The 22,864-nt window shown below is 39.5% G+C and overlaps 1 protein-coding gene and 1 pseudogene across 2 annotated transcripts; both read right to left on the bottom strand.

The window, feature by feature from the left end:
- Nucleotides 1-7,087: 7,087 nt before the first annotated feature.
- On the bottom strand, nt 7,088-12,811 carry LOC149096592 (uncharacterized; annotated as a pseudogene). The gene is made up of 3 exons (XR_016204563.1): nt 12,300-12,811; nt 8,126-8,289; nt 7,088-7,887 (listed from the first exon to the last, which is right to left on the bottom strand). The product of XR_016204563.1 is annotated as an uncharacterized LOC149096592 (transcript).
- Nucleotides 12,812-14,417: 1,606 nt separating this feature from the next.
- On the bottom strand, nt 14,418-20,227 carry LOC110069762 (uncharacterized). The gene is made up of 4 exons (XM_089281570.1): nt 20,110-20,227; nt 19,501-19,536; nt 15,668-15,801; nt 14,418-15,281 (listed from the first exon to the last, which is right to left on the bottom strand). The coding sequence occupies exons 1-4, from the start codon at nt 20,166-20,168 to the stop codon at nt 14,629-14,631; spliced, it is 882 nt and encodes a 293-aa protein (XP_089137696.1). The 5' UTR covers nt 20,169-20,227; the 3' UTR covers nt 14,418-14,628.
- Between the last annotated feature and the right edge of the window lie 2,637 nt (nt 20,228-22,864).

The following is a 22,864-nucleotide window of genomic DNA, read 5'->3' as shown; positions in this document are numbered from 1 at the left end:
TTCTTCCATTTTAAAATGAAATTTCCAAACGGCAAACGTTCACTACGCAAGCTGTTCGCACCTGAATGGTTTTCCCGCGTCAATAAACGTAACCTGATTGGTTAATATTCATCGGATGATGAACCGAGAACCAATCAGCTGCAGGGCCGTTAATACATTAACGGCCCGCTAGGAGTCATTTGCGGCCCGCAAAGCGCGTGTTTCTGAAGAGGGCGGTTTTCAATTTGGCCGTGTATATTGATAATAATGCGAATCAACACGTCTGCAAAAAATGAATTTCGTTATTCAGAATTGAAAAAGTACAAGTGCTTTCCTCCAGCCACTGGAGAATTTGACCCATTTACAGACTTAATGAAATGTCTGTAGATCCTGAATATACAGAGTTGGTCACTTATCTCGCTTAAAAACAAAATGTCTGTAAATTTATTTTACAAATATTTTGTCTAGTTTTTAGTTCTGTTCATTTCAAAATGTTTGTAAAATGTTTGTAAATTGTACCAGCTAAAATAAGAGGAAATAACTCATAATTTACAGACTTAATAAAATCTTCTAAGAATGATAAGTTAATAAAGATGGTAAATTTTAAGCTCGGTAGTGAAATGTGAAGGTGAATTAATCAACATGACACGAGCGTGGGACAAAGAAAAATTCTGAGTCCCCGACAGGAATCGAACCCATGACCTCCCGAACACCGGGCGGGCGCTCTATCCGCTGAGCTACGAGAACTCATGGAGAGCATGCATGAGTTCTCGTTCTCCCGCTGAGCTACGAGAACTCATGGAGAGCATGCATGAGTTCTCGTAGCTCAGCGGATAGAGCGCCCGCCCGGTATTCGGGAGGTCATGGGTTCGATTCCTGTCGGGGACTCAGAATTTTTCTTTGTCCCACGCTCGTGTCATGTTGATTAATTCACCTTCACATTTCGCTACCGAGCTTAAAATTTACCATCTTTATTAACTTATCACTACTCACGATGAATTCGATAGCGTTGATCCTAGCAGTATGCAGGACACCTATCATATATGAACTCAGTTAAACGACCTTGCTCTCCATGAGTTCTCGGAGCTCAGCGGATAGAGCGCCCGCCAGGTGTTCGGGAGGTCATGGGTTCGATTCCTGTCGGGGACTCAGAATTTTTCTTTGTCCCACGCTCGTGTCATGTTGATTAATTCACCTTCACATCTTCTAAGAATGTTTGTAAATTTACCACTTACAAAGATTTTACGCGTTTAGCCTTATCATGTAAAATCACTGTAAATTGACATACACGGGGCACCATAAAATCTCTGTAAATTGACATACTCGGGGCACAATAAAATCTCCGCAAAATCTCTGTAAACTGATCTGACATACTCGGGGCACCATAAAATCTCTGTAAATTGACATACTCGGGGCACCATAAAATGTTTGTAAATTGACATACTCGGGGCCCCGTGAAATCTCGGCAAAATCTCTGTAAATTGACATACTCGGGGCGCCATAAAATCTCTGTAAATTGACATACTCGAGGGCACCATAATTCTCTGTAAATTGACATACTCGGGGCACCATAAAATCTCTGTAAACTGACATATACTCGGGGCATCAAAAAGAAAGCATACGTTAGCCCAGGGACTACGTGAATTCTCCCCGTTAAAATTCCGAAGCCATGTATCATCAATTAAGTACAAATCTGGGCGGACCAGACTCTAGTCAGCTATTCAGTTAATTGGGGCGCATCGCATGTAGATCGCCGACTGGAGATACTCCTTCCGCGAAGCGCGCTAAAACCTACTCAGAAGGTCGACAGCTATCGACCTGCAAATCAAGGTGTTCTTTCTCCAAGTAAAGCTACGGCAGTCTCTGAAGAAAAATCGGGCGAAGATAAATGATAAATATGATATCCGTGAATAGAAGCAACATACTTTTCTTGCGAACAGTTCAAATCAAACAGCCAGGCCCAAATAACACAACATAAAGTGCCCTTCATAAACACGTTTGAAACAAAGAAAGGTCGAGAGACCGAGAAGAGAACGGTAAATGCTCAAATGTCACGAAAACGTATTAGTCGTATTAGGGTCCGTCAACCCCATTTGACACTGGCCGCCATATCGGAACCGAACCGAACCGAACCGAACCGAACCGAACCATTTCGCCCCAACGGAAAGTCGTGTCGTCCCCGAAAAAGTCGATTCGCCCCGATCGACCAAAAGTTAGTTCGCCGGAAGTTTTTTCGTACAATCTAGAAAGGAATAAATGGTCGCATTCATAAAGAATCAATTATTCTGTTGCTATGGGAGTGCAATAACACTTCTACGTGCGTAATCCAACAAATACATTTATTTTAGACTCAATGGCTCATTAACCACGCAAACCTTTAACAAAATGGTTTAAAAAGCGTTTCATATACTCTACACGTAAAAGCCGTGGAAGGTTTATTAAGTTTTCAAATACAATCGGCCATCGATCAATCAACGGACTTTGTTTCTACGCCGGAATGAAACAAAAAAGAAGATTTGATGTTGATGGGCATGGCACGTTTTGTTTTCTTAGCAAAGCACAATTGATTAAAACTGCTTTTAAGTTTGATTCGGCCTGAACCAACAAAACTGACTCCGCAGAATTCAGATCAAATTCAGAGCTCAATATCAAGACAAATCCGTCATGTTTTCAATATGCGCGTGCACGAGCGCGCGCTAATGACGCCATAAATTATGCTCAGTAAGGATGCGCAATGCAAATGTGAGAAATGACCTTAAGTTTGATTCGGCCTGAATCAACAAAACTGAAACCGCAGAATTCAGATCAAATAACTAGTGATGTTATAATTTTATTCTTTGAAAGAAGTAACCGTGGAAGAGGTTTTTTCGTAGACACAAAATTTTTTAACGAATAATAGAAGATATAAATGATCAAAAGTCGAATTTTGTTGAAAAAAAAAGGACCTTTCACCCTATAAAATTTTTGTGTGAAAACAGGGACGGTCATTCCAAACGTGAGAGGATGGAAATAATTGACCTGCATCTAAAACACGTTTTTGCAGGATGTTATTACTAAAAACCGCCACCAATTCCTCAAATAATGGCTATTTTCCGCCAAACGTCACGTGACATGTCACTTGACCTTTCAGAAGTACCAATTCTACTTTAAAATGTTGAGGACGTCAAAACCTGTGTGCTAAATCTGGTTCCATTGCCATTTATACCTTCAGAAATATAACTAATAAATTATTTTCACCAGTAAAAGCCTTTAATCCAGGCCTTAAACTACTTGAGGAGTTTTATATTACCTAATTCTCAGTCAACAATGATGATAGTTCCGCTACAAGGCTCTTATTACGCATACCTCGTTTGTCCTTTATTTTCGTTGGCTTTTCGCTTCCTTGAGTGAATTTGTTAAAATAGAACAAACATAAAATAAAGAATCAGATAATGACGATAATGAAGGTTAAAGTTTTGTTAATTGCAGTAAGTACAACCATGACAGTTTTCTTGACATACCAACGTAAATATACTCCAAATTATCTATTATCTTGTCTTCAGTTTTAGTTTCTGCCTTGGAAATGAATCAAGTCACTATTTTGAACCAACTTTAGGAATAAGAATTAGGTTTTGTTTTTGTATTATTCTGTGAATCTTAATTTTTGTAATTCAGTTTAACGATAATGATATAAGCGAGCGATATGCATTGTGGTGTTGTAAATGTGAAGTGAGAGCCGGGAAACTAGGGCCGAGTGTGTAGTAAATGAGCTCAAATTTATGAGCGAATGGCGTGTTTTTCGGCTGACTTGAAACTAAATTTCAACTTAATCCTTTCATTTTTCTGTTGAAAACTTCACTCTCAGCAGTTCAGTCACATTACTTTCTGACTAAAAGATTCAAAGTTTTTCAATCACCAGAATGGCTTAATTTTGTTTCCTTGACAGCCTATCACAAATAAATCAAATTTGATGAACTGCAATCCACTTACATCCTCGTAAATCCTGTACGTTTTCCACAAAAATACTTGTTCTATTTTGCTCTGTAGAACTTTTTAAATACAATATATATTTATACCTGATGGCATTTGGCAATGTAACATTGAAATTAGGAAAGAGATCAAAAAATACGACGATCGAGCACGACGCGATCACATTTGCCTAATTTTCCAGACAAAACAAGGAGAGCCCTGACACGTTTTCACGTTTAAACTTTTTAATCTTATTAGGAAGTAGTATAAAATGGTTCCCAGACGTGAAAATTGTGACAAAGTTTAAAAGGTTGCCCAATTTTAAGACCTTTAATGAGCATAGTGAGATATTTTCAGCTAAGCAGTTTCCAACTTGGCAACAGACGAGGCGACTTCACATCAATCCGAAGGTATGTACAATTTTGAGTGTTGCGAAACCCTACCACCAGTTGATCTGTTGTTGGGCAGCTGTCCTGAATTAAATATTAATATATTCTGATAGTCAGATGATGTAATCTCCGGCTCTTGCATAAGTGTGCGATTTGTGGGTTCTTGACATGACGTGCTTTCCTAGTGCCATTTACGATGTAAGTAAATAAGTGTTGTAGTACACTTGGACTTAATGTAAAATGGGGTTGACTAGCCTCGGGGGTGGGGGGGGGGGGGGTACTTTAATAATAATAATAATGACGGTATTTATATAGCGCATTTCCATATGCTCAATGCGCTTTACAACACTTTGCGGGGGTCTTAGACAGACTGCAATTGAGCAGTTTACAACGAATGAGGATTTATTTTTACAGATGCCCCCAATATAATTTCGGAACAAGACCAGGCCACAACACCGGGAACTCCATGCCCTACTCTTTGCGATAAGTGTGTGAGTTCTTTAACGTCCCCTGCTGACCATAACCGTGAAGATGCAGGAGACGGGGCCTACGGTTTATCGTCCTTATCCGAGAAGACTAGAATGTCTAACCATTTGCAGATGTCATCACAAAGGCAGCACATTCTCCTCAGTTATTTTAAGACCCTGAGTGTTGGTCCGGTCTGGGCTCGAACTCTAGACCTCCCGCACAGAAGTCCGGCGCTCTACCAACTGAGCTAACCGGTCGGCGGTTTTGAGAATTTCTGGGTGCGGATGTGCCGCTGGGACCCTGGGACCCTTGGCCAATACCAGAGTTAGTTTAGCTGAATTTTGCTACCCTATACTAGAGTAAACTCCCCAAATCCCACCATCTATCGACACTGTTGAGGCTTATTTGCGTAAATTTAAACTTGCCGATTTGATTTTTTTATATTTTTGAGTGGCAATTCCCGGTTTTCTTTAGCCTAGATAAAATCTTCAACCAACTAGTCAGTTTTGTGAAAAATTATACCCTATTCTAGACCCAAACGCTCTGATTTATATACCCTATCCTAGAGTAAACTGCTTGAAAAACATACCCTTCACAGCCCATATTTGGCCCATATATTTAGCCCATATATTTAGCCCATATATGGTAGTGTCCCCCCCCCCCCCCCCCACCCCCGGGACTAGCCTACACGACTTCTACGGTTCGTGACATTTGTACATTTGCCGTTCTCTGTTTGGTCACTCGACCTTTCTTGTCGCTTCACTCGTGTTCATGAAGAGCACTTCATGTTGTGTAATAAGGAGGAATTTCAAGTGGAGTTGAGCCGTTAGATCGTGCTATGGGAAATTTTATAGGTTATAGGTCTGCATGGTTTCTGCTGTTATCTGCATGTCGACTCGTTGAGTTTAACACCTCTGTAATTTGCCATGTGTTTATGCATTGTTTAGGCTCATTTCTATTGCAAGATACGCTTTTAAGTCTCCATGAATTTGCTTTTGAGGGACAAAATATGAAATTTACCGTGAACATGTTGCTTACTTGCATTCTATATTGTGACGCCTGGCCTAGCTGTGATTAGAACTGTTTGCAAGCACAGTAGGTAGATCCTTATCACGGATATCATATTTGTTCTCGTACGATTTCCTTCGGAGACGCCGCAGCTTTACTTTGAGAAAGCTCTACGTTTGTCTAGAGACATTCTTATGTTTCTTGCAGCTATGTGATCGAGCTTATGTTTCTCTTGCTCGATGTATAGGTTTATTCCTCCTTTAGTTGTTCTGGCACCACGTGATTCAAATGTAGCTGTTTACGCGCAAGTCCTGTTGACTGTTTTGCGTGTTTTATATGCGATTGTTCGGCTTAGTTCAGGAGTTATCCAGCTTGCAAGGTTGGCTGAGCTTATCCATGACAAACATTTCAAGTTTTTATTAAGTCGATTAGTGTTTCAGGATTTTTCAAAACTACGAGAAGCGTTTTCCAAGAGAGACTGAGTTATAATAGATTGCCGGCAACATTCCAACCTCGTTGTCAGGATCCGTCTTCTTCCAGAAGATAGGAAAAAGAGAGATCCTGGAAACAAGGCTGGTAAAATTCCTCAAATGAACATGAACTTCATAAGTGTCACTGATGAGGTGATACTGCAAAGCCAAGATATAATGATTTTGAAGGGAACAACTTTTTCGTTAAGGTGAGCGCTTTCAATGGCCTATATATGTCTCGAGCTGTTCTGCTATCTGTAGTCAAGTACAATCTTGTTGATAAGGATACTAAAACAATTCTAACGTTCATTCAAAGTTCCCAAGTCGAATCAAAAGGTTACTACTGGCTTTTTCTACCATGCCAGGCCCAACCGAAAAACTACAGGGCAACTAATAAACGCAAAAAGTTCCTTGATTGGTAAATATGGCGATGCAGCTGTAAAAAGAGGTTTGTGAGAAAACATTTTTCGGAAAAACGGTTTAAACACCGAAACCTAAAAAATAGAAAAAAAAAAATAGACAGAAAAAAGGAAAAAATATATCTGGAAAGAGAAAGGAAGAAATTAAAATAAAAACAAAATCGAAATGTCTAGCGAGAAACTTGCCGAAAGAAATGACTAGTTCCACCCCAAAACGTAAATGAAGGAAAGTATCTTGTCTGCATGCAGGACTGAAGTAAGAGATGCTTTGGCTCTAATTCAGATTCAGTTCAGAGCAGCATTTTGTTTCGCAAGGGATATGATATCAGTCAACGCATAAGATTTATTCGTTAAAAACTGAGGGTAAATGGTGAGAGAGGAAGACGAATACAGACTCTCATTGAAGAATGGAATCAATTTACACACTGATTTTCCTTAAACGTAAATTAACAACATTATTAGGTTTTTTAATATGCCTCGTCTGTGTAAGAAAAACCTTTAAACGGCAGGCACTGGAAAACTAGGCCCTTGTGCGAAACTTAATTAGCAAAAACTGAGCTTTTAACGAATAAAAATATTTCCGTGTGGATTGGCCACACCTTTGAAATGATTTTCTTCGTATTTTCCACATGGATCATGGACAGGTCAATCACCGTTTTTCTTACTATCAAAGTAATAGTAGAGGCTGCTGCTAGAGAGATACAGTCCGTAGGAGTACAGCGTCAACGATTTTGGCACCACACCGGCACAATGCTGCGAAACCGGTTTAACCAGTTTACAAGTGATTGACTCCGCCTTGTATTGCGCCAAGCTGCCAGTGCCTTCCTTGCATGCGATCCAGTTGTTGATGTGGCTCTTGATCAGGAATTCTTTGCCAATGGTGCGCCACAAAGCAAAGTTCATGGCGTCGTAATGTGTCTCAGTCAGTGGAACTGTTGTAGACACTCGAGTGTTAGCTGAACTGGCTGTCCAGCTTGGACGCGGCGTGACAGCGTTTGCCCCACTTGTGAAACTTGGGTAAGCTGTAAACGGTATAGCTCCAAACTAGTGTCCAACCCCCACCGTCCGTCTCTTGGTCGCAAAAGGCCTGGAATGCGTTACGATTCGAACCACCATCTGGATATATCCAACAGACCCCTGACACAAGTGATGGCGCTTTGTGTTTCAGGTCTTCGCAGTTCAAGGCTGGGTTTTCGTTACTTTGTCCTGTGTTCAGAGTCGATAAGAGAAGGAATCAACAAGTCAAGCCTTAAAATGCCTAGGAAATTAGAAATAGTTGCTGCTTATTTGAAAGGCTTTTCCAAATAAAGAAGAATAGTGTTTTCCTTTTTGGAGTATCTTCTTTAGTTTCAGAGACATTTACGTTGTTGTATTATGCAAATGAGGAAAAGTGATCAAGATCACCGTGATTCATGTCATGAAAAGAGTTTCATCAATGAATTACCTATTGTACTCGGTCCGTCACTCGGTTCTGCAAGGTGATAAGATCCATTGATCAGCCGCTTGATAATCTCGTTCTTGCAGAGGAGTACAGCCTTGTAAAGGTAAAGATTGCCTTTTTCATCCATGTCCAACACACATATCTTGTTGCTCTTCTGCTCCAGACCCCTGATTGTTTTAAAAGACAACAGAGTATGATGTAATAATAGTTTCTCTTTCGGCTTCAAAAGATTTTGAGATCATATAAGACTAGAAGAAATATGAAAAGCTGAGTTTTAGAGATCAATAATGAAATTACTTTAAAAACATAAGACTGTGTTAATGATTCTAAGAATGGCCGTTTATGTCTAACGCCACTATAATTAGCGCAGCTCAAGGCCCAAATTTAGTTGAGATCGGAACAGACACCTTGGCTGCTTTTCCTTAACGAATGACAATATACTTCAGTTGTCTCGTATGTATCAGATACGACCAAACAAGCTTTAAAGTAACGAAAGACGAGATGCTACTTTTAAAGCCTTTAAAAGTAGGGTTTTAAACCTTTTATCCGAAAAACGTTGAGTCACAAACCTTTTTCATTTCACAGCTATATCGCCTGATTCACCAATCATCGAACTTTTTTCTTGAGCTTTTGGGTTAATTAGTTGCCCTGAAGTTTTTCGGATGGGCGTGGCATGGTGGAAAAAGCCAGTAGGAACCTTTTGATTTAACTTGGGAATTTTTAATGAATGAGATTAAATTTTGATAAACATTTCAAAATAAAAATGAGCGATAGAAATTTTACACAACGTTTCGATGTCTTCATGACATCATTATCAAGTGACAAGAAAATAACGGTTCAACAGTGTTATATATGCGGCGAGAGGTGTGATTGTTCATTAACATATTTGTTTAAACAAATAGTTTCGCGCGGATGGAATCCGATCGCGTGTTCAGGCTAGGAGAACCTGTGTTCATCAATACGTTGGCGCAAATGCAATCGGAAAGCATTTAAAGAACGATCACGGCCTTTATAACATCGATGACCTTGCCAATAATTTTTCCGTCCTAAAGAAATGCAACGGAAAACTGGATTGTTTGATTTACGAAGTGTTGTTTATTAGAAAGAAGAAACCTAGCCTGAACACGCAAACGGATTCCATCCGCGTGAAACTATTTGTTTAAACAAATATGTTAATGAACAATCACACCTTTCACCGCATATATAACACTGTTGAACCGTTATTTTCTTGTCACTTGATAATGATGTCATGAAGACATCGAAACGTTGTGTAGAATTTCTATCGCTAATTTTTAATGAACGTTATAATTGTTTTAGTATCTTTATCAACAAGATTGTACCTGACTACAGATCGCAGAACAGGTCGACACACACACGATTGAAATAAGAAGAAAGTTGTTCCTTTCAAAATCGTTATATTGGCTTTGAAATTAGCTCAGATGTAGAACATCTTTAAAAAAAGGTATCGAATTGTCTTTGCGAGTATTTGCGAGCACGCGAGCAGTGCGTTTATTTTTGCGAGTAAGGGCAGTGGTCAAATTTGTCTTGCGTGCAGCGAGCACTGTAGAAAATACAGATTGCGAGCTGGGAGCACTTCGCAAATTTTCCGCTAAGAGAAATCTCTCTTTTATTAAAAGGAAACGTTTTGCGCCAAGTAATCTGGCTGTCAACCACTGATCCCAGCAGTTCACGGCCATTACGTCAGGTAGCTTCGCGTGAGCATGGTACACTAGGTGGACGCTCAAGGAGATCTAAAGCTTTCTAATCAACGTTGTGAACACACCACGAGAAGAAGCTAAAAGTTACCAGGCTTTCAAGTGTTGTGACGTGGAAAGCCTTTTTGGTTATATTATTCTTAGGAAATGTAAACAACGTGGCATTTAGTCGAACAAGCATTTCGAGCTTAGGTCTCGATGATCTGCAAACTGGTTTCCCGCTGACTGACTGAAATAGATCAACACAACGGAAGCTTTATTTGGAGGCTTCTAGGGTCTAACGAATGGGCCAATTCCGATATATTAAAATTCTAACTTGGCTCCGAGGCTTAGGGGAATAAAACAAAAGACATCGCATCGAGGATGAGGGATGAATAATTAATTTCTTTTGTTTTGTTCCCCGTAAGCCTCGGAGCCAAGTTAAAATTTTAACATATCGGAATCGGCATATTCAAGCCATTCAGCTCTGACACGCACTGAAGGTCGAATAGTAATCTGAGTGATAGTAATACTCCACATGTCTTCATGTGTCTAGATTTCGTTCTACCTTGCCTGGTGCCTTTCGCGAAGAATTGTTACGAGCGTCAAATTCAATAAAACGCCGGCAAAACTAGAAAGCATGTTTCCAGAAAAATTCATAGCGCGAGCATGCTTCAGTCCCAACCCAGTTTTGCCATACAGGAATTGAGCACATTTTAACGAAAATCCGAGCATGCGAGCAGTGGCAAAAATTTCGCGAGCACGAGCAAGCGAGCACTCATCTAATTTTTGCGAGCCATTCGAGCAAGGCCAAATTTTGCGAGCACTTTTAAATTGAATGGGACCTGATTCGATACCCCTTCAAAACATGTCTATGTTACGCTTTAGAACTTTGTACCAGACCTTTCCGAAGATCGGGGGTACTTACCATTTACATGGGAAAACCAGAAATTCCAGTTAAAAAATCAAATGGTTTGCACCATTCCCTTTGGGAAGCTTTAGAAAATATGGGCTGTGATTTGAGGTGATGCTATTTTTCTGCTCTTTTAAGTCTCTCTAGCTGATGTGGATATACTTTATAGCGATTCCTTCTCCCGCAACGTCGCATTTAATTGTTTAATCTTTATGCCTGAAATTTCCAACCGGATGGTTTTTGCAAATGGTAAGCACCCCGGATGTTCGGGAAAAATTTCATACGCACACCGTATACATCTCAGCTGAAGGTCTTCAGTATCGATGTCACATGATCAGTGATACTTGTGAAGCTCGTCAGCAGGGATGTTGTCAACCTCGTTTCCAGGATCTCTCTTTTTCCTACCTTCTGGAAAAGGAGAGATCCTGGGTACAAGGTTCGAATATTGCCGGGTCATTATAACTCAGTTTTTTTTTTTTTTTGACAAACGCTTCCCGTAGTCTTGAAAAAGCCTGAAACACTAACGATCGACTTGATAAAAATAATTGTTTGTCATGGATAAACTCAGCTAACCTTGCTGGCTGAATAAGTTCCAGTGCAATACAATACTTACAGACTTGATGTGGATCATGAGACAAAACTCCATGTCTGCCCTTTAACGCCCAGGATCGTTATTTACCGCCGTCTGATTGGATAAACCTCCGAACTAATAAATACGGGTGTCTCATGATAGTTCTATGCTGCCAGCCATTCAGGAATGCTGTTGTTTTAGTCCGCTTCAAGCGAGGTGCCCCAAACACTTCCACAAGTTCAGTATAGCTTATAGAGTCCGCCACCCTGAGTATTTGTAACTAAAAATGCAAAAATTATTCCTATTTATTCCTATTTATTCATATTTATTCCTATTTCCTATTATTCCTATTTATTTCCTATTTTAAACACTAAATATCGACTTGATAAAAAATTGTTTGTCAATATTTATAGACTTATTTCGCAAATGGCACCAGGAAAGCTGGTCATGTGAATCATGAGACAAAACTCCAGGTCTGCCCATTGACAAGCAGGATCTTATTTACCGCCTTCTGATTGAATAAACCTCCAAACTGGCTGATAAACAGCGGTGTCGCATGACAAGTCTAAGCTGCCAACCATTCAGGAATATTCTAACTGACTTCCTTTAATACTAGTCCGCTTCAGCTGAGCTGCCTTGGCACGTCCCAGCTGTATCACGGACGCCACAATAAGTTGATCAGTCTGGGTATTTGTACGAATGCGTATCTCAAAAATGCTTCTCCATTTGGTTTGGCTTTGTTTTTCTTCTCCAGCAGTTTCTCAACAGCCAGGTAAGACAGAAACTGAGTTGCACGGATAACAGCGTCTCTTTCTCCAGTTAAAATGATTCATGGAAAGGCAACTCAATCCCACGTCAACTCAGTTTGCTGACTGATAGCACACTCAGTGTACTATCAGTCAGCAAACTGAGTTGACGTGGGATTGAGTTGCCTTTCCATGAATCATTTTAACTGGAGAAAGAGACGCTGTTATCCGTGCAACTCAGTTTCTGTCTTACCTGGCTGTTGAGAAACTGCTGGAGAAGAAAAACAAAGCCAAACCAACATGGAGAAGCATTTTTGAGATACGCATTCGTACAAATACCCAGACTGATCAACTTATTGTGGCGTCCGTGATACAGCTGGGACGTGCCAAGGCAGCTCAGCTGAAGCAAACTAGTGTTAAAAGAAGTCAGTTAGAATATTCGTGAGTGGTTGGCAGCTTAGAACTGTTATGAGACACCGCTATTTATCAGCCAGTGTGGAGGTTTATTCAATCAGAGGGCAGTAAATGAGATCCTGCTTGTCAAAGGGCAGACATGGAGTTTTGTCTCATGCTCCACATAACTAGCTTTCCTGGTGCCATTTGCGAAATAAGTCTATAAGTATTGTATTGCACTGGAACTTATCCAGCTTGCAAGGTAGCTGAGTTTATCCATGACAAACAATTTTTTATCAAGTCAACATTTATTGTTTCAGGCTTTTTCAAGACTACGGGAAGCGTTAGTCAAGAAAGACTGAGTTATAATGACCCGGCAGTATTCGAACCTTGTAACCAGGATCTCTCCTCTTCCAGGAGGTAGGAAAAAGAGAGATCCTGGAAACAAGGTTGGCAACATTCCTGCTGACGAGCTTCACAAGTGTCACTGATCATGTGACATCGATACTGACGACCTTCAGCTGAGATGTATACGGTGTGCTTATGAAATATTCCCGAACATCCGATCTTCGGAAAGGTCTGGTATATAATTCTAAAGCGTAACATAGACATGTTTTGAAGGGTATCGAATCAGGTCCCATTCAATTTAAAAGTGCTCGCAAAATTTGGCCTTGTTTGAATTGCTCGCAAAAATTAGATGACTGCTCGCTTGCTCGTGCTCGCGAAATTTCTGCCACTGCTCGCATGCTCGGAGTTTCGTTAAAATGTGCTCAATTCCTGTATGGCAAAACTGGGTTGGGACTGAAGCATGCTCGCGCTATGAATTTTTCTGGAAACATGCTTTCTCGTTTTGCTCGATGTTTTATTGAATTCGACGCTCGTAACAATTCTTCGCGAAAGACACCCGTCAAGGTAGAACGAAATCTAGACACATGAAGACATGTGGAGTATTACTATTACTCAGATTACTATTCGGCCTTCAGAGCGTGTCAGAGCTGAATAAGGATTAGGAGACTAAAACAATTATAACGTTCATTAAAAATTCCCAAGTTAAATCAAGAGGTTACTACTGGCTTTTTCTACCATGCGACGCCCATCCGGAAAACTTCAGGGCAACCAATTAACCCAAAAGTTCGTTGATTGGTGAATCAGGCGATATAGCTGTAAAAAGACAAAGGTTTGTGACTCATTGTTTATCGGATAAAAGGTTTATAACCCTCGGACGTACAAGCTAACTCATACCCCCACCCCCGAGCCTGTTACAAGGGTGAGGGGGGTGGGGGTGCGGAATTGATGGAGCCTCCCCTCTCGGATTTCGTTCTGTAAGGGCAGAGCGAAATAAATTTAGGTTGATTAGATAACCGTGAGCTTGCTCTACAAGGTGATACCAGTTTTGTTGGTTATAGCGTCATATGACGTCAAACGACGTCAATTGAACCGCCATCTTAGATTTCACTACTTTTTAAAGAGAGTCAAAATATAACGAAAATTAATGCAAAATCAAGCCAGAAGACTTATGAAATCTAAAATTGGCGAATTTCTACAAACAGATGAAGAAAATTGGAAAAGAAATACAGAATTATGTCAAAAAAGTTAATTTTTGGCCAAACTTATCAAAAACATCAAAAATCAGACACACGCAATTATCATATCAAAATTCCCGAAGAGAATGAGGAAACAGCTACTGAAAGTTCAGCCCCTTAGGGAACTCGGTTTTTCAAAAATTAAAAAAAAAAAAACTTATTAGGGGGTGGCATGCACCCCCCTTTCTCCCTTCAACCCTTTTACGTCCGAGGGTTAAACACCGAAACCTAAAAAAAGAGAAGAAGACAGACTTTTAAAAAGGGAGTTTTATCTGGCAAGAAAAAGAGAGAAAATAAAAACATAAGCGAAATGTGTTGCCTTTAAAAAGTACGTGCATTCGGTGTTAGAGGAACACGAATGCAGACTTACGATAAAGAATGGAGTCCCACACCGATTTCCCTTAAACATAAAACCACATATTTATTAATTTTTAAAATCGACATGTATGATACTATTACCCTATGGCTAATGAAACCAATCACTCTTGAAAGAATTAGTGTTTTTTCATACGCCTCGTCTGTGTAAGCACCTCATTACATAAAACCCTTAAGAAAGCATCAGGAGAATAGGTCCTCATGCGAAACTTAACAAAAAAGACTGAGCTTTTAACGAACAAAAATGTTTCCGTTTGCATTGACGACACCTGTTAACTGATTTTCCCTACTTCGTCCACAGGGATCATGGACAGGCCATTCACGACTTGTACTACCGTCAAAATAATAGTAGAGGCCAAAGATGCTGGTAACTTCGATGATGGGTCCGTAGGAGAATGGCCTGAACGATTTTGGCACCACACCAGCACACTGCTGCGAAACCTGTTTAACCAGTTTACAAGTGATCGACCCCTTCTTCTCTTGCACCAAGCTGCCAGTGCCTTCCTTGCATGTGATCCAATTGTTGATGTTGCTCTTGACCAGGAATTCATTACCAATGGTGCGCCACAAAGAAAAGTTAGTGGCCTCGTAATCTGTCTCACTCAATGGAACTGTTGTAGACACTCGAGTGTTAGCTCCACTGGCTGCCCAGCTTGGACGCGGCGTGACAGCGTTTGCACTACTCGTGAAATTTGAGTAAGCTGTGAAGGTGTAGCTCCAAACTAATGTCCAACCCCCACCGTCCGTCTGTTGATCGCAGTAGACCTGGAATGCGTTACCATGAGAACCACCATCTGGATCTATCCAATAGACGCCTGACACAAGTGATGGCGCCTTGTGTTTCAAGTCCTTGCAATTCAAGGCTGGGTTTACTTTGCTTTGTCCTGTATTCAAAGCCGATAAGAAAAGAAAATCAAGTACTAAAGCCTTAAATTCACTTCTTAATTTTACAAGATTTTTGTCGCAAACTGGATCTTTTACAAGCGCTGTTGTCAACATACTTTAACATTCCCAAAAATGGCCTCCGTCTTCTCCGCCCTCCCGGTACATCGCCAAGATCTCAGTCAGAAAAGGACTCAGAGATAAATGATAAAGCCTTCCTGCAGGTGACCCACAGAAAAAATCCAATGAAAAAAATCTATGGCGTATTTCATCACAACTTAATAATACATTAGCAAAAAATATGAAAAGATCATTTCAAGAGTAAGTTGCTTGCATTGGGCATGAAGATCACATTCATGCCTTGAAAAGAGTTTCATCAATGAATTACCTGTTGTACTCAGTCCGTCACTCGGTTCTGCAAGGTGATAAGATCCATTGATCAGTCGCTTAATAATCTCGCTCTTGCAGAGTAATGCAAACTTGTAAAGGTACAGATTGCCTTTTTCATCCATGTCCAATATAATAATAATAATAATAAATAAATATTTATATAGCGCCTATCCATGCCTGCTCTAGGCGCTGTAAAATTCGCCAAAATGATCTGTACTAATCTTAATAATTAAAAATGTGCATTTAAGAAAGTAATAGAAAGTAAAAATCGCTAAGAATAATAAGTTTTCTTAAAAAGATGAGTTTTGAGTTTAGATTTAAAAGAACTTAGATTGTCACATGAGCGGATAGAAACAGGTAGACTGTTCCAGAGTTCAGGAGCGGAAACAGCAAAAGCTCGAGAACCATATGTCTTCAGGTGAAAATTTGTGGGGTTAAGAAGTAATAAGTGTGATGATCGGAGGATTCTGGAAGGTTGGTAGTACGCTACTAGATCTTGAATGTAGACAGGAGATTGTTGATGAAGAGCCTTAAAGGTAAGTAACATAATCTTGAATTTAATGCGTTCAGAAATAGGAAGCCAGTGTAATTCTTTCAGTATTGGAGTGATGTGGTCGTACTTTCGGGAACAGGTGATAAGTCGGGCAGCGGCGTTCTGAACAGACTGGAGCTTTTTTAAAGCACACTTCGGTACATTGTACAAAAGAGAGTTGCAGTGGTCGAGTTTGGAAGACACAAAAGCATGGACCAGGATCTCGGTGGTTTTCGTAGATAAGAATTTCCTTATCCGGGAGATGTTGCGCAGATGATAAGAGGCTGATTTACAAATAGAACTGATATGCGGAAGCATAGTCATGGTACTGTCAAATATCACACCGATGTTTCTAGCAAATTGAGATGGCTGAATTATGTCTTGACCAAAACGGATTGGTGGTAGAGACTGCTGCGGGTTGTGTTTCGAGTATAGATAAAGAAGTTCCGTCTTGTCCTTATTCAGTTTTAGCTTGTTAAGAGACATCCACTTGTCAAGATCAGACAAACATTCCTCAATTTTTCCAACTGCATTAGTTAATTCGACGTCGTTGTTTGTTGAAAAAGAGATATATAACTGAGTATCGTCAGCGTAGAAGTGAAATTGCATTTCGTGGTACCGTAGAATGTCAGCCAGTGGTGCAGTATAAAGTAAGTACAGGATAGGCCCCAGGACCGAACCTTGGGGGACTCCACATTTAAGCTCACGAGACTGTGATTTTTTTCCATCGATTAAGGTAAATTGTGTGCGGTTTGTAAGATAGGAACGAAACCATTCAAGGGCAGTGCCACAGATTGAAAACTTGGATTTCAGTCTTGTTAGAAGAATGTCGTGATCAACAGTGTCAAAAGCAGCAGATAGATCAAGCAGCAGGAGTATAACACAGTGACGATCGTCAATGGCACGCAAAAGATCATTGTGTACACGTACAAGAGCGGTTTCACAGCTATGAAATCGCTTGTAGGCTGATTGTAGCGGTTCATTAAGTTGGTTGGATTCCAAGTAGTCCTGAAGACGTACTGCAACAACTTTTTCGATGATTTTTGAAATGACCTTGAGATTTGAGATAGGCCTATAATTACTAAGGATTTCGTGGTCCAAGGATGGTTTCTTGAGTGGTGGCAGTAAGACGGCGGTTTTTAGTGAAGGAGGCACATATCCAGATTCCAGGGACAAGTTTACAATCCTGCAAAGCGTGGGTAGAAGCATGTCAAAATTTTCTTTTAACAAGACGGCAGGCAGAGGGTCCAGGCTACAAGACTTAGACACAACAGTGCGTGCAACTTCCGAAAGTTCAACGATTGAAGTAGGTGAGAAGGCATTTAACTGACAGTCGAGCGTTAATTTGTCCAAAGTACAGAAGAGATCAGGCATTTCGGCAGCTTCGAGTTTACATCTTATATTGATAATTTTATTTTCGAAGAAGGTGATAAAATTATTGGCAAGTTCCGTAGCCGAGGAACAAGACGGAAGACACTTCTCGGGCTTCCTGTGGAGAAGGCGGTCGATGGTGCGAAAAAGAGACTTGTTATCGCTTCCAGCCTCGTCGATAAGATTGGAGTAATAATCCATTTTTGATTTAAAAATAGTGTTTTTCACAACAAGGCACTGGTCGACGTAAGATTGGTAATCAGACGCAAGACCGGAACGACGCCAGCACCGTTCACGTTTACGACAAATGGTTTTCTGCTTCCTAATCTCATTATTATACCAAGGAGCATGAGGTCTTAGGGTGATAATCCTTGTGCGCAGAGGTGCATGTTCATCCAAAATAGAGGATAAAACAGCATCATACTGATCGCAAAGCTCCGTAATATCTGACGAAGGTGATTTGACTAAAGTAGATGAGTTTATATCTTGTCGTAGCTTATGTAAATTGACATTGCACAGCTTTCGTGACTTTAGGACTTGTTTCGGGTTAGGTGGCCTTGAAACAGCCAAGTTACAATGGACAGCAAAGTGATCGGAGATAGCAGGGTCATCGATTGAGAAATTTGATGTCGTTGTTTCATCTAACCTGGTAATAATAAGATCCAAGACATTATCACTTTTATGGGTTGGAATATTGACATTCATGGTATTCAGATTGAAGCAGTTTAACAGATCCAAAAATTGACAAGCTGGGCCATTCGATCGATCGTTGACATGAAAATTAAAGTCACCAGCCAGGAGAAGTTTACCAGAAGAAGATACCAAGAGTTCCAGTAGATAGGAGAATTCATCGAAGAATTGAGCATGTGTAAGGCCATTCTTAGATGATAATGGTGGTCGATAAACAATAACAATACGAATAACAGATGAGCTAGAGTGAAATAATAGTTCCATAAATTCAAATGAATTACAAGTATCAGTTTTCACTTGTTGAATTTTGAGATCCTTTCTGTAAAGCAGGCCGATGCCACCACCAGTTCCATTAGGCCTTGGTATGTGAACGAAGGCATATCCCAAGGGGCAAATATCGCGAGTAATAAAGTCAGGACATTCATTAGATTTAAGCCAAGTTTCTGTTAGAGCCAAAATGTCACTATTCTTATCTACCACGTAGTCCTTGATTTGAAGAGATTTATTGACAATAGATCTAGCATTCAAAAGACAAAAGTTGAGTAACTTTGTAGATGGAAGTTGAGGTGGTTGTTGTTTTTTGATCTGAACAAGATTATTCAAATTAGGTCTCGAAGCAATTGGTTTCCATGTTGAATGTTTACGTTCAGTAATAAGCGGTTTAATTCTGTAAAATCCAGACGATTGCCTTGTAGATTTGCCAGATCGAATACGGCGTGTTTTCAAAATTCCAAGAGTTTTCAGAAACTGATAGAGGTCCGGTTGAAGCGTAGATTTAGATCTTAATCCAAGGAGTTGCATCCTTGAATAATTAGGTCTCTTGGCGGGAACATTCAATTCTTCGCAACGAAGTGCTGGCCAGTTGAGGCAAGGATTTTCGAAATCAGGACCAGGATTGCAGTGAATATCCATGCACGTAGTAAGATCCATGAAAAACATGGAATGAGGTAGAGCCAAGGTGGTCTGTCCATGTTTTGTTGCCTTGGAAATTGGAAGCGAAAGTTTAAAGTTACGTTCGGCCAATTCACGCTTGAAACGATAGCGAACGTCCAGAAGTAGAAATTTAAAATCGTTGCTCCTTGAGTGGTCCAATCGTCCAGAACTTACTTGTAAACCATGGTTGAGATCATTAGGAACAATTTCATGACGACTAGGGACGTAGAGATGAAATAATAGAAGCAAAAATCCATAAAATACGCGGAGTAATAAATCGAAGCAGGCAGCCATATTGGCGCATACATTTCCTCTTCTGTCTCCTCTTCTGCTCCAAACCCCTGATGGTTTAAAAAGACAACACAGCATGATGTAATAATAGTTCCTTTTTCGGCTTCAAGCGATTTGGAGATTATATACGACTGAATGAAACATGCCCGGCTCAGTGAAAAACTGAATTTTATACAACAATAAAATTCCTTTAAAAACGTAGGACTTGGGAGGTCAGCAACTTCATACTACTGCTACGACTGTTGCTACGATTCTAAAAGTGGCGGCTGTTAAATAAAATATGATATTAAGTATTTTAAAAACGTTTTACCTTCGGAAAGTGACGGACGTGGTAGAGAATTAAAGGGTCAAGGTTAAAAATCACAAATGCACGGTTTCAGGAATACCAGTTGGTCATTTTTAAGCGTAGCCCAAGAATTGAATTCGGGTCTACCACGAAAGGAGTCTTGCTCTAACGCAATTGCAACCCACTGTCGACATCGAAGTTTTCGTTTCAAACGACATCAGACGTATTTCTTTGTTGGAGTTGTGGAGTAAAGCGGTTAGAAGGAGAACTTTTCAGAAAAAAATAATTCGAATTTTAAGCGAATTAGATAATTATCTAGCCATCTGATTGATCTTACCTCGGTGTTAAAGCAATGATGGAGAGTAAAACCAAAGCGAAGCTAACGTGGAAGAACATCAGTTTTGCAGGTACGTTTGAAGTTCGGTTGATTGGCTCGGCACGAAACGTCTGTGCTCAGCACATGATGAAAAAAGGAAGGAATTATGCGATTTAAGAAAAAACTAAAACTTATAACACAGAAGCCGGAGTTTGTTAAATACTTACTGCTCCTTGTTCAAAACGGAATGCGCCTCTTGTTGAAAAACTGCTTAATCTTATGTGTTTGATGGTTTGTTTAGTACTGGTCGATTCTGGATTTATCTAATGGAATATCAATTCTTCATTAATTAGTATTGATGGGCTTGGCACGTTTTGTTTTCTTAGCAAAGCACAATTGATTAAAATTGCTTTTAAGTTTGATTCGGCCTGAATCAACAAAACTGACGCCGCAGAATTGAGATCAAATAACTAGTGATGTTATAATTTTATTCTTTGAAAGAAGTAACCGTGGAATAGGTTTTTTTCGTAGACACGAAATTTTTAACAAGTTATTATTTTTTGTAGAATTTCGCAAAACATGAATGTTTGTTGACGATCGATTTAGAGCAAAAGAAAAATCTTTGTCCCTTGTGGAAAACTGAGCTGTGATAACTTGGGCAATAAATAAAATAATCTTTCAGAACTTCTTTATTTGCTAACTGTGAGAACAAGACGCCTGTACAAGTGTATATATCTAGATAAACCCTTTATAAATGCTTTTAACGATGAATTTAAGTGTTTGTAAATATAACTTTCTGTATTTGTGAACTCTTCCCTCTCCGTCCCCCGAAAATAAAAGACAACTTTAGCCTAGTTCGTCGTCTTCTTTTGTCACACTCAGAGGAATTTTCGTTCAAGTTGGACGTTTTTCTATCTTGAGAGAGAATATTTATTTCTTTTCAATTTGGGAGACTATAGTGAAACTTAAATATATCTCTGTTATCAAAACAAATTAGCAATATATTGATATTTGTTGAAAGGGAATGTCATGTTTCATCTTCGCAGATGCTGTACATGAATTCAGCTGCTGAATGCGAATCAGCACGACTGCAAAAAATGAATTTCGTTTTTCAGTATTTAAAAAGTACAAGTGCTTTCCCTCAGCTCTGGAATACTATCATCCCAGTAAATTTCAGTTAGGCGCGAGTTTCAATTAGCTTTGTTTGCATCACGTATTTAGTCTTGTAAGAGTCAACTGAGGAATGTTTTTTGTTGATAATACTGAATATACAAAGTGTAGAGCATCAATTAATTATTTGTTTGAGTATTCTGAATGACAAGTATGATGGCTTTTCGTATCAGCACAAATAGACAAACTGAAAGTGGCCATTTGTCTTTTGTTTGCTATTATCTTTGTTGAATTTGTTAGAAGCAAAGATGTGCTCAAGCAGTTTAAGGCCTGGGTCAGGAATGTAAAATAGAATTATGGTTGGGCAGCTATATCTCTTGTTGTATTTGTTTTACCCAGCTGAACTTTTCCCTGATTATAAAACTCGACGTCCTGCCTTCCCTTAACATATTATTTTGATCACGTGACATGTCACGTGATCATTTTGTTAAAATTTGGTAAATCGGCGAATTGGTGGCGAATTTTCACTATGTTGATCAGTAAATGAGGGTTTGCGATGCAATTTTAACCTATCTACCTTGCTACGTTTGGAATGATCTCCCTTGATTTCGTTTATAGAATATATAAATGATCAAAAGTCGGATTTTGTTGAAAAAAAGGACCTTTCACCTTATAAAATTTTTCTGCGAAAAGAGGGACGGTCATTCCAAACGTGAGAGGATGGTAATAATTGACCTGCATCTAAAACGCATTTTTGCAGGACGTTATTACTAAAAACCGCCACCAATTCCTCAAATAATGGCTATTTTCCGCCAAACGTGACATGTCACATGACCTGTCAAAAGTACCAATTCTACTTTAAAATGTTGAGGACGTCAAAACCTAACTGTGTGCTCAAATCTGGTTCCATTGCCATTTATACCTTCAGAAATATAACTAATAAATTATTTTCACCAGTAAAAGCCTTTCACCCAGGCCTTAAACTACTTGAGGAGTCTTATATTACCTAATTCTGAGTCAACAATGATGATAGTTCCGCTACAAGGCTCTTATTACGCATACCTCGTTTGTCCTTTATTTTCGTTGGCTTTTGGCTTCCTTGAGTGAATTTGTTAAAATAGAACAAACATACAATAAAGAATCAGATAATGACGATGACGAAGATTAAAGTTTTGTTATTTGCAGTAAGTACAGCCGTGACAGTTTTCTTGACATACCAACCTAAATAGACAAATTATCTATTATCTTGTCTTCAGTTTTAGTTTCTGCCTTGTAAATGAATCAAGTCACTATCTTGAAGCAACTTGAAATAAGAATTAGGTTTTGATTTCGTATTATTCTGTGAATTTTAATTTTTGTTCAGTTTAACGATAATGATATAAGCGAGCGATATGCATTGTGGTGTTGTAAATGTGAAGTGAGAGCCGGGAAACTAGGGCCGAGTGCATAGTTAATAAGCTCAAATATATGTGCGAGTGGCGTGTTTTTCGGTTGATTTGAAAGTAGATTTCAAATTAATCCTTTGATTTTTCTGTTGAAAACTTCACTCTCAGCAGTTCAGTCACATTACTTTCTGACTAAAAGATTCAAAGTTTTTCAATCACCAGAATGGCTTAATTTTGTTTCCTTGACAGCCTATCACAAATAAATCAAATTTTATGAATTG

The sequence above is a fragment of the Orbicella faveolata genome, unplaced genomic scaffold, assembly GCF_042242905.1.
Source record: "Orbicella faveolata isolate gen_17 unplaced genomic scaffold, um_ofav_v1 contig_48, whole genome shotgun sequence".
Classification (NCBI taxonomy): Eukaryota; Metazoa; Cnidaria; class Anthozoa; order Scleractinia; family Merulinidae; genus Orbicella; species Orbicella faveolata.
This window is presented reverse-complemented; position numbering and strand designations above follow the sequence as displayed.

Bases quoted from the DNA above. Each gene is read 5' to 3' on its own strand.
- LOC110069762 (XM_089281570.1), bottom strand. From the start codon at position 20,168: ATGTTCTTCCACGTTAGCTTCGCTTTGGTTTTACTCTCCATCATTGCT. The intron at 19,537-20,109 runs GTAAGATCAATC...TTAAACCATCAG, and splicing joins ATCATTGCTTTAACACCGAG to GGGTTTGGAGCAGAAGAGGA. The intron at 15,282-15,667 runs GTAATTCATTGA...CTTTGAATACAG, and splicing joins TGACGGACTGAGTACAACAG to GACAAAGCAAAGTAAACCCA.